The sequence below is a fragment of the Triticum aestivum genome, chromosome 1B, assembly GCF_018294505.1.
Source record: "Triticum aestivum cultivar Chinese Spring chromosome 1B, IWGSC CS RefSeq v2.1, whole genome shotgun sequence".
In the NCBI taxonomy this organism is placed as follows: domain Eukaryota; kingdom Viridiplantae; phylum Streptophyta; class Magnoliopsida; order Poales; family Poaceae; genus Triticum; species Triticum aestivum.
Window position 1 is genome coordinate 4,505,839 of NC_057795.1, and position 11,716 is coordinate 4,517,554.

At 42.5% G+C, this 11,716-nt stretch overlaps 1 protein-coding gene and 1 non-coding gene across 4 annotated transcripts; both read right to left on the minus strand.

Moving 5' to 3' along the window:
- Positions 1–1,879: 1,879 nt before the first annotated feature.
- Positions 1,880–8,537, minus strand: LOC123102793 (transcription initiation factor TFIID subunit 6). Of its 3 annotated transcripts, XM_044524224.1 has the most exons (13): positions 8,162–8,537; positions 6,856–6,942; positions 6,490–6,591; positions 6,294–6,402; positions 4,870–4,976; positions 4,636–4,773; positions 4,466–4,561; positions 4,225–4,388; positions 3,660–3,792; positions 3,449–3,577; positions 2,743–2,854; positions 2,164–2,550; positions 1,880–2,058 (listed from the first exon to the last, which is right to left on the minus strand). In XM_044524224.1, exons 1-12 carry the CDS (start codon positions 8,285–8,287, stop codon positions 2,168–2,170), a joined length of 1,686 nt encoding a protein of 561 aa, XP_044380159.1. In that variant the 5' UTR covers positions 8,288–8,537; the 3' UTR covers positions 1,880–2,058; positions 2,164–2,167. The 3 variants fall into 3 exon arrangements, with proteins under 3 accessions (XP_044380159.1, XP_044380158.1, XP_044380167.1); XM_044524223.1 differs by having other exon boundaries at positions 1,880–2,550; XM_044524232.1 differs by having other exon boundaries at positions 1,880–2,550; positions 3,449–3,574; positions 4,225–4,349; positions 8,162–8,532.
- Positions 8,538–10,588: 2,051 nt separating this feature from the next.
- On the minus strand, positions 10,589–10,670 carry TRNAS-AGA (transfer RNA serine (anticodon AGA)). Its single transcript has one exon. It is a non-coding gene; the product is annotated as a tRNA-Ser (tRNA).
- Between the last annotated feature and the right edge of the window lie 1,046 nt (positions 10,671–11,716).

Here is an 11,716-nt window from a genome sequence, read left to right on the forward strand (position 1 = left end):
TGCGCCCGTCAAAGCGTTGGATTCCGAATGTATACATGCACTTGTTTTTGAAATAAGTAGAAGAATATTCTTCAGAAACTATCCTTGTCATGTTTTCTCTTCCTCATCTGATGTTTCTTGCATGTCGAAACGTGGCAACTTTTTGCTCGACCCATCAAAATTAGCATGTCCCCAAAAGCCTTCTCATCCTTGGTGACAATGAGAGGAGGAGAGGGACTGGTCTTATAATATTGTTTTGTTTTAATCTCCCATATCTAAGATATGTTGTTACATCAAGAAAAGTATATAGTCACGAAAAGTAGTAGCTTGGATTCCAGGCAAATGAGTTCGGCGTTGGTTGGATTAGTCCATCTCCATCCCCATCTTCAATAGGTGCATCTCTTTCACTCACCTTTCATGAGCACACACACGTGTAAATTATCATTGGCATGGTGCTCTAATACTGAGCTCAAAAGTGAAGACTTTGGCCGGCCTAGAATTACGTGGTCCAGATTTATGCCCAGCCTACTCGCTGTTTTATTAGTAATTCTAGGACCAGTCATTGCTTTTTTTTAGCGATCGATCCGTTAGACGCGTGTATTCATATAACCACATGTTCTAACGCATTACTCATCTAATGACGAAGACATGGTTATCAATCTCATTTGGTTTTTCTCTATGTGGGAACAAGGGAACACATAATAGGTTGTGTGCATGAATTGCGACCAAGCTTGCGGAATGGTGATAGGCACTTGTTTATGTTTCTACTATGTCGGTATCATCGGACAATATCAGATGGATGTGCTTGTTTTGGTGATGTTTGATATTGCATTTGAATCAGGGGTCCCTCCATGGTAAGTAGGTAAACTACACGACTTTCTCCACTCGCCCCAGAATCAGAAAAATATTCGTCAGAAAATATCCCTGTCGTGTTGTCCCTTTTTTTCCTCTTTTCTTTTTTTGCATGTCGAAACGTGGCAACTTTTTTTTCTGATCCAACAGAATTAGCATGTCCGCAAAAGCATCCTCATCCTTGGTGACAATGAGAGGTAGACATGGACAGGTCTTATAGTAGTACTCTTTTCTTGTGTTCTCTTATTTATGGAGCATGTTGTCACATGAAGAAATATCTAAGTTGGAGGTGACACAATTTGGTCAATATTTCCTTCAAATTAAGTGTAGAAATCCTTCAAAGTTGCATGGAGTTTCATGTACCGACATCGAAACAATAAAAGGTGGAACACGTTTTCCTACGAAGATGAAGCCGGAACCGAATAATGACACCCACCGCGAAGTAGTAGGTCGAAGTCCTCCAGCCGAGCGAGTTTGGCTTAGAGTGTAGGATTAGTCCATATATATCCATCTCCATCTCCATCTCCATCTCCGTCACCATCTTCGTCCCTCTGACCCCCGAGGAACAAACGAAGGAAAGGTGGGTGATGACTAGGTAGGTGAGCAATCTATTTTGTTGCCATCACACCCTCTTTTTCTATCACCACACGTCATGTTTGATGAAAGCATGGTAACCTATGTGTCGGTTTGTATGTATGTCCAGCAGAAGAAAGAAAAGCAACTCTTTTCTTTTCAATTTCAAAATGGAAAAGAAGGAATTCTTGCCATGTACTGCACTGCAAAAATGCACCCATCAGGCTTGGAATCTTCTGTTCTGGATTTATTTGGGCTAGGCCTGGGCCCGGGACTGGATTTAATTTGGGCTGGGCCTGGGACTGGATTTAATTTGGGCTGGGCTGGGACGGGCCACTTAAGTTCCTTGATGGCTGGGCTGAGATGATGCACGTTGCCTTCTTTCAGCCAACATAATTTGTGTTTCTAAAAAAGACATAATTTGTTTTTCTCAACAACAAACAAAGCAAACATAAATTGTAGGTTACACATAGAATAGAATAAAAAAAATAGATGAACTAACTGGAGGACATAATAAAATGACTCGAAATCAGCAGTTACAAAAGAAAAAAGTAATATTACACTTGCAATTAGACCCTGAGCCACTAGTAAATTATACTTGCAATGTCAGCCACCTAGCATTACATCCCGAGATTTCTTCGTCGTCGACTGACGCTGTGTTTCAAGCAAGAAATCCCAGTAAGAGCTCACTAACAGTACAAGTGTACAACAATGAAGGTTACATTACATCCTCCCTCAGCCTATCAATGCATACATTACCTTTCTACAGGAAGATGGACAGCTCCGGTGGCTGGATGAAGGAGAAGATGGCCTCACCGAACACCTCGTGCAGCGACCCCAGGAGATGCCCGGCGTCTTGGTCCTCCTTCCAGGCCTGCCTCAGCACCGTGGAGACCCTTTGCGCGTGGTTGTTTCCCTGGTCTCTCCGGATCGCGCCTGCTGCTGTCATGCTTTCTACCTTCTGTCCGGAGGATGAGGCCTGCATCATGCTGGGGTTGGGTAGCTGGGCGGAGAACCCGTCCATGCTTCCTGGCATGTTTCCTGCCCCTGGAGCTGCTGAACCCATGGGACTCATCGATACGTCCGACGCCATCTTCTTCAGAGGTGGCTGAGATGCTGAGAGATCTGTACTAGACTTCCGTTTATCTGAGATTTGCGCAAGAACATTAATACCATTATTTTCGCATTTTAACAATTTTGACATTTTGAGTATAATGCATGCATCCAAGAACAAATGGTGTGTCCATCACAGGAATTGCAACCAATACTGCAATGCGACAACTTTTATTAGATTAATTAACAAGTGATGGATCTATTGTAAATATAATGAGCACTTACTTGGGTTGTTGGTTGCAACTCTGCTATTGCTCCTCAGAATCGGCCGAGCTGACGAAGAGAGCAAATTAGGAAATAACTTAAGCCGCTCATACAAGCATTTGCCTGCAGCACACTGAAAAAATGGATAGAGGAGTAAGCAACATAAATAGCCATTGGCAGGTGCAACCATAAGGTATAGTGAACATAAACTGGTAAGTAGCTAAAAAATCAGGAGTTGGGGCACAGGCAGTAAAAATGAAAGGTTTTCTCTTTACTAGCCCACAGTCCCACACCACTTAACACAAAACCCTATCTCTATTCAATCTCATTACTCCTGATGAGATCTGACAAGAGAGGCCCCATGTCAATTGACTGGTGGACCTAAGCCTTCTCAACTTTTCTATCTGCCTGGCACCATATTCAGTACCATCTTGCACCTTGTGTTAACTTTTTTTGTCTAAGTAGGTGTGGGTCAGTGCAAAAAAATGAAATCAAACTTGTCCCTGAAATGCACCATATTCAGTAGCATCTCACACTTCTCTTGTGGATGACAGGGGGGCCACAACAACTGACATATGGGTCCTACATCCTATCCCAGCTGTCATACCCTGTTTGGTGGAATAAGATAGTGCAGGTCTGTGGTTTTGTGTTAACTGTTTTTGTTGAAGTAGGTGTGGGTCAGTGCAAAATCAAAAAATCAAACTTGTTTCTGAACTACAGAACTAACCAGCAGGGCACCATAAACACGCCATGCTTCCTTTCGTTTCATTTCATTTGATTGCTTCTCAAGTTGTAATTCAGGATCCAAAAGTTGCATGTACGTCTGGAGGTTGGGCAAAAGCAGAAGCCTAATCTGCTAATCAACAAAAATTGTCAGTGAATAATATTTCAATATTGCTCTGAAGTTTTCACCTAACTGAAGATTGAACAGGGCCTACCGCACTGGGCCCCAATGCAGATATCCCTTGAACAGCACCATAATGTTGCGTCAATGCTTTATGAGGGTCAAGAAATGCGTGGACCAGTGTCTTTGTTAACCGGATTTGGAGATTGTGATACACATGACCATACCTACGCAAAAAATTCAAGTTAACTGAGAGCAACGGAAAATGCACCAATGTTAAATCTAGTAAAATTTTGCCATATACGTGGCCTAGAGAAATCTGTGAACAATATAACAGTTGATTTAGTAAATACACAGAATGACTACAACCATAGCTTATGTAGCAGGATCATGCATTAAGGAAGTGGTTTAACTTTTGATATTTAAGTGGTAAATTAACTGACAGCAAGCGTTCATGTCTCTTTGAAGATAACACAAACTTAAGATGGCCCCAAGAAGAAATAAAAAACATTTGATGGAGGAATGGTAGGGAATGGAGGTAGAACCTCTACTGATTTACCACCAAGCTGCCCTCATACTTAGCACAGAATACTACATCATACTTTAAAGAAGTTGCATATACATTCCAAATAATCTTGAGAATCTCAGGATACACTCACCTCCGACATACTGAAGCAACCAAATTGGCAGAGAAGTCTCTAAGCTCCCAATGGTTGTCTGAAAGCCTGTGCCCAAGCCTTTTCGCGACGATGCAAGTGATCATTGATGGCATCAACTGATGCAACTGGCAATAAACAAGTGTTGCCATTTTAGAAGTAATATGCTGAAAACAGAACTGTCCAACGCTTTAACGAAACAACTAGCAGGCAAAGTATCAACACTTGATGGTCAACCACTTACATATGGTTCAATATGAATGTGAGGATTACGGAGAAGGCTTTGGACAACACGCATGAGAGCAAATAGGACAGGAAGGTCGGCCAAACTCCTGGTAACCTGAAATTTATGCACATGTGCAGTTTAAGGTAATGCCCAGTTCAGCCACGTAGCTACGAAAGTAAGATTACTACCTCATCTGCAATGAAGTACGAAAAGTAAGGAACCAACGGGTGAAGGCCTGAGTCTTTAGACAAGCTCACTAATGCTTCTCTAAAAACTGGGGTGCTTGATCTACTCATAGTAAGCTCTGCTATTTTATCGAAGTACATCTGCAAAGTCAACAAGTAAAGAGGAATATAAATTTCTCATAAAGATCTAAATTAAAAGATAGTTATATACTTGTATACATTTCATAATCACAATACCTGGAGTTCTCTAGATAATATATGCTTAACAGGAAGCTTGATGTCAACTGGTAGTCCATCATCCTTCGCATGCTCTGTCCTTTTATTTTCAGTTGGTGCTGAAATTGCTGGTGTAAAATATTGGTGTCAGAGAGCATAGAACAAATACAGGTAAAAAGTTAAACAATACGACATGGATATAAACAAACACGCTATGGACCTATGGACTGTTGCTAGCAACTGTGCATTGATTTAATCAAGCATGGACCTATGGACTGTTGATACATGCCATAGAGGGAAATCCATTTTCACCTGTCTAACTCACCCCCTGAACTCTAAACCGAACTCTAAACCGAACACAACACATCCGAACTATTTCCTAGCAACTGTGCATTGATTTAATGAAGCATGGACCTATGGACTGTTAATATATGCCACAGAGGGAAATCCATTTTCACCTGTCTAACTCAACACCTGAACTCTAAACCGAACACAACACATCCTCAACTGCCAAAACCTAACAAATTACCCCATAGAAAATTACATTCTGATTTTGCACTGACATTACAACTACTTTAGGTGGTTTCAGCACACAATTTTGCGCGGCCTACATTCATATAAGATGGCTTCCCCTCTCTCCCTGCTTCCCTCCTGGACTGCCCTCAAAGCACAGCACCTGAGCTCCTCCGCGCCCAATGCCAGCAGGGGCGAAGTGCTCTATTTAAACCTGCTCAATAAAAACCTAGATGCAGCAGCACCAACCACTTGCCCTCCTCACTGGTGTCGCTAGCTCTGGTGCCGCTCCAACCTCCAGAACAATGATCACCGCAATGGTCCGCATGAATGGGGGAATGACGATAAAGGGTCTCCCATATGAATGGGGGAATGGAGAGGGAGAGAGGTGGAGTTGAAACTTGGAAAATTTTGATTTGTTGATTCTGGGGAGATTATTTGTTGATTTGATGGCGTTTGGTTTTTAAGTCCAAGGGTTAAGTTAGACTGGCAATAATTGAGGGGTGTAAAATGGATTTTTCCACTTCATAGCTGATCTATCTCTCATCCTCTCTGGAAATTTTGAAAAGAAAAAAATACATTGCATGGGAGATAACAATATTACTAAAACCTGTGGAGATGCTAAAATAAGAAGTACTCCCTCCGTTCCAGAATATAAGGTGTATTGGTTTCCGTGCACGTCAACCATTTGAAAGTTTGACCAAGATTATAGAACAAAATAGAAACATCTGTAATACCTAATAGATAAAATATGAAACTACCTTTCATGATCGATCAAATGATATAAATTTCATATTGTGAATATTGATATATTTTTCTAAAAACTTGGTCAAACTTGCACTCATTTGACTTTTGAAAAAACAAATACACCTTATATAAAGGAACGGAGGGAGTAAGATTTAGACATTTTTATGAATAGTATAGGAGCTAACCATCGATAGGAGGATTCTCTGGAATAGCAGGTTGGACGCCCTCAATCGCTAGCCAATGAGCAACAACTGCTGTGTCGAGTGGAGCTTTCGGTAGAGGAGCTTCGATAATCTGCATGACACCAACACAGCAGACACATTTCCAATTGAGTATCACGAGTCTAAACTTATTTGATTCATTCATCAATATAATGCTTACCTCTTTGAAGTCTACCTCCCTGTCATCGATATAGAAGAGATCTTTATGGCCCACAGCTCTCTTAAACCGCAAGGGGTCACCAGATGCAAATCCATATACAGGCTGAGTAAAGATCCAAAGCAATAGAACACATGGCGTCAGCTAGGCCGGTAGAGAACATCTAAACTTCTTATGTGTTCTTGCATCAGCTAGACTCCTAGAAAAATACTGACCAAGATTCCAGAAAGAAATCCAAGGAAAATGTACCAAGATCACTTAGCTATCCAAGTCACACATTCAACGCATACAAATGCATACTGTATCCAGTTATCCACAAATCTGTGGATTCGTATCACCCAAAAAAATTATTGTCGGAAGGGAAGGCACCTCAACATTCCTTAGGCTCAGAGCACTGTCAACATCATCCGCAGTCAGAACTGTCCTCTTTGCATGCCGCATACACTTGATAGCCTCCTGGAACAGTGCACAGAAAACTGAAATTAACATAACAGGATACCAAGGAGCAAATGAACATGTGAGCTACAATAGGGCAAGAATAGCATACGTTTTCAGGATTTCATAAGAACTTCTCAAGTGATGAAATTAGCAGTAGTGGAGATGAAGAGAACTACATATAATCATACATAACTAAACAGCTAGTTCCCCAATATGCGCAATTTTTCGGACTCCTCACTCAGCCAGCCATGTCTTCAACTATATACCCACGGTTCATTTTTTATCAGCTCTCATTAACGACCATTGGGTTTGGTGGCATACTACAGCCAGATTATCCCCAACCTTCTAACCTACACTTCCAATCTCCACGCGTTCTCCTGCCTAATCTCCAACTTCCTCATCCCTACCTCCACCCATGCCGACCATCATGACTTCACAAGCCTTGCCACCATTACTGGCAGACATGAAGCTGCCATCGCCCCTTCCTACCCAAATCAAGCAGCACCTCCCCTATGATGCCTCCAAGGAGATGACTTTTTTTTTAGAGTCTCCAAGGAGATGACTTGCGAAGAAATGTGCATCCAATATGTTACAGATTGCTACATTAGCCGATTGTTCTCTTTGTTTTCACCGAATATGTCATTGAAGCATTGCTATAACAAGGCACAAATTACTGAGTTAAGGATTTATGTGGGCCTGCCATGTACTTTCATAATATATTCTTACTTTCGGTTAGCGGATTGTTAATGGTGTTTTATGCTCATGGATAAAGATGTCGTCAGCTCTGGGCTGAGGTCAAAATATTCAGAAAGTGGTGTACTCTGGATGCCTTAACTCGTCCATGAGTTGACCATCATCATGTCGAACTTCCAAGAGAGTGCTATCTATATAGGCACTATTCATCAAGTTTGATCTTTGTTTGCTGTGGTTACTGCTTATAATGCCACCGAAACCTCCATTCTACATAACAAAGAAGTGCTCAATATTTTCATATGTGCCATCAAACGTTTGATGGCCACCTTCAATTTCTTATACAGAAATGTGCATAACATTTTCACGGGTGCCATCAAACGTCAATTGCCGTCAGATTCAACAGATTGCCACATGAAAATGCCAGGTTCCAACATTGTTTTTTATCTGGGAATTCGATTCACTATCAAGGCTGCTGCATAATCACTGGTCACTATTCAAATTCAACTCCTGCATATGACCATGAGCGGGAGGGGAATGGGCGGACCTGCATGATCTCCCGGAGGCGGTACTCGACGTCGGGGGCGAGGGCGGCGGAGACATCGGCGGGGAGGGAGGGGATGCCGATGCTCTGCGCAATCACCTCGATCGTCTCCTTGGGGACGATGCTCATCGCGCCTCCTCCTCGCTCCCCCGGCTGCCCGTAAACCCTAGCCCCGCTCGGATCTCGCGGGGGAAAGACCCGGGCGGAGGGGGGGAGTCGCCGGCCGGCGGCCGGATGCGGGAGAGCGGGCACGCTGGGATCTGCGGCGGGGCGCTGGTCCAGGGGATCGTCGGCGACGGCGGCGGCGGCGGCGGCGGTGGCGCCTGGCTAGGTCGCGAGCGGGGCGGGGGCGAGCGAGTTGGGTCGGGAGGGGAGGAGGGTTAAGCCCTGGCTGACTGCTGACTGTGCTTGCTGACATGGAGAGAGTGGTGACTTGGCGCTGATGAGTTGGCATCCACGCGGGCAAAACCGGGTTCATGTTTTTTTTTTAACCTCAGGCATGTTGGGCAACGAACCTCCGGCCTGGCGATTATGAGTTCGACCAGGCGTTTGACAACTAGCTCCACTTCGTCGAGGCCTTAGACACGGCCTAGGGCGGCCATGGGTGTGCATGGTGACATGGACAAGGGAAATATGGTTGGAGGTGCTCGTCTTTCGTTGTCCAGGCTCTGGCGTGCAGCACCAGCGCCGAAGACATGTCTCTTGCTAGATCTTTTATCGTGAGGGAAGCATTGCCGAAGACTATGGGACAAAGGTGGCTGGCGGCGGGGTGAGGCGGGAGCGGGGAGATGTTGGAGATGGGACATATGTGATAATAGTGTGAGGCAAAACCCTAGTGATCTGGTCACCACATATTGCGTACTAAGAGGGCTCTGAAGGCCTACGTGCTTACAAGCAGACCGGTTTCCACTCAGAGGCATGTGTTGGGGAATGTGGTACAAAAAAAAATACTGCACTAAGGTGCACGCCCAGAATCAGAATAAATATGTCATAGGGTAGAACGATGCACCAGGAAGGGGTTCCTCCCAACCCTAGTCGCCCCCATCTGTTTGGCCCCCAGTTACGAGGAGGGGGGTCGCATTACTTATGGGCCCATTTGGTCCAAGAGGTTGCCATCCCTTGAGTCAGCCACATGGATGGACATGGTTACATATATTTATATTACTACTAATATGTAGTCCATGAGGTGGACATCTTATCGATGACGTTAATGAAGACCGGAGTTGAGTTCTCTCACCCCCTCCGCAGAGTGCCAAAGAAGCAATCTGCAAGAGCTTCGCCTTGGACCGCAAAACATCACTCTCAAAAGTTTATATCCACCCTACTTTTCTTGATTTTTTATGAGTTCGGGGAGGCTCCTCCAACTTCCAATATAAAATATGCAACACAGCCCTTTTGCAAATTATAAGTGGGTTAGCCCAAAAACTGTATAAAAATATTAAAAAGAACGTAGAAAGGAGGTAACTAAAATCAAAATGAATAGATACGTTCAGGACTTTTTAGAGTCCTTCTATATAGCATAAATACAAAATTCCATGATTGTACTTGTTTTCTCAAGTTTATAAGTGGGTTAGCCCAAAAATTGTACAAAATTCCAGGCAAAATACGTTACTAATTTCTTGTCGCAAGTTTGGAAGATAGTAAATTATAAGCTTCTATCATGCAACACACAAAAAAAGAGCAAAGTACATTTCTGAAAGTTTGGAATGGATTAAATTCTTGCCTGGTCGGTATACAGAAGTCTCGGGCAAAGTAATTCCTTTCTTACAAGTTTGGAAAATAGTAAATGGGTGTCTGGTTGATATGCAAAAGTCCGGGTCAAAATAAGTAACTTATTCCTTTTCATAAGTTTGGAAGATGGTAAATTCTTGTGGTTGATGTACATAATTTAAGGGCAAAGTAAGTGAGTTATTCCTTTTTGTAAGTTTGGAATATGGTAAATTCTTGTGGTTGATCTACAGAATTTAGGGGCAAAGTAAGTGACTCATTTTTTTTTTGCAAGTTTGGAAAATAGTAAATTATTGTCTGGTTGGTAACTTGGTATGCTAGCAGAAGTCCAGGGCAAAGTAAGTAGTACATTATTGTCTGGTTGATTTTTACCCGTTTTTTCTAAATTAACTGGACAACTATTTTTCTTTTACAGATTAGGCAAATCTTTTGCCTCAGTTTTAACAAAAACGTAGACCTAAGTGACATATGGTGATAAGAAAAATAGGATGGAGTTTTGGAAATAAAACGGAGTAATAGCCTTTTACTCCCCCAAAACAATTTTTTTTGAGACAAAGAAATGTGAAAAAGGCACACACAACCGAGAATATGCAGCGAATAACTGTTGCCTTTATTCTACAGTACGGAAAATAAATTAATTGGCGGATGCTGTGGCCCGTCATTGCCCAAAAAAGGAATGGAAAATAAAACGAAAAAAAGAGGCGTGGTCGGCAGGATTCGAACCTGCGCGGGCAGAGCCCACATGATTTCTAGTCATGCCCGATAACCACTCCGGCACGACCACCTTTGATGCAAGTTTACCTTCTGAATAGCATACATTTGTTGTTGTAAGAAAACAGAGCATAACGCAATCCACATACTGACATGACGGTACATTTGGCTTTCAAACTGTCAAACTAAACTAAGCGAGACACATTTGGCTTCACTAGCTAGCTACCGTTTTTTAGTGCAAATGTGTTCTTTCATTTTGGTTTCCCACCTGTTGTAGGAGAATGCCTTTCCGTAGTCCAGTATTTTTCTTTTTGATAAACTCCGTAGTCCAGTAATTATCCAAATAAGTGATAACCCCCAAGAATTGTTTGTCATGTAAGGCTTGAGAGGTATATGAAACACGTCACACTTTGGAGGATCTCTACGTTCAGTTTCACGCGCAACAAAAATTACAGTTATATACGATGACTGACTAGGCAGGTAAGTACTCCATTTTGTTTCCATGTAATCCTTTTTATCGCCACACTCCACATAGGGCTTCAACGTCTGTCATATTACATTGTTATTCTCACCGCATGTCATTTTGTCGATGCAATTGCATATCGTAAGCGTGATAATTAATGTACACATTAATTGGTATGCAAAAGCTAGGAGCAAAGTGAGTAAATTCTTTCTTTCTGTGATTACATATGTGATGATGGGTATGCACAATTTCCTTGCTGGCTGGTGTAGCCCATCACGGCCTTCAAATCAAGACGAAACATGGTTGTCGGCATTAAAATCTAGTGGTTGTTTGGTAGAGAGTAGTAACTAACCCGAAAAAGGCCAGAGTGCACTTTCCCGCTACATGTGTGAAGCCGAAATGGAAGAACATGTGGGCACCAAAAAATAGTAGGCAATGACATGTAATCCATCCAAACGATTTTGGTATATAGTGTAGGATTAACTGATCCATATATATCTTCATATCCTTTGTCATCTTAATCTTCATGGGTCGACGCAAAACATAGATGATGACTATGTAGTCATCATCTTTATCTCCTGGCTCCATGAAACAAAAAAAGATAAGGAATAGATAGATGATGACAATGCAAGCTAGTACTCTGTTTTGTTTCTTTC

What these genes read in the sequence shown, in the direction of transcription:
- LOC123102793 (XM_044524224.1), bottom strand. Translation starts at nt 8,287, where the DNA reads ATGAGCATCGTCCCCAAGGAGACGATCGAGGTGATTGCGCAGAGCATC. An exon ending in TATTATCTAGAGAACTCCAG is followed by an intron (nt 4,774 to 4,869) that starts GTATTGTGATTA and finishes TTGACTTTGCAG; the next exon opens with ATGTACTTCGATAAAATAGC. An exon ending in CTGCATTGGGGCCCAGTGCG is followed by an intron (nt 3,578 to 3,659) that starts GTAGGCCCTGTT and finishes TTTGTTGATTAG; the next exon opens with CAGATTAGGCTTCTGCTTTT.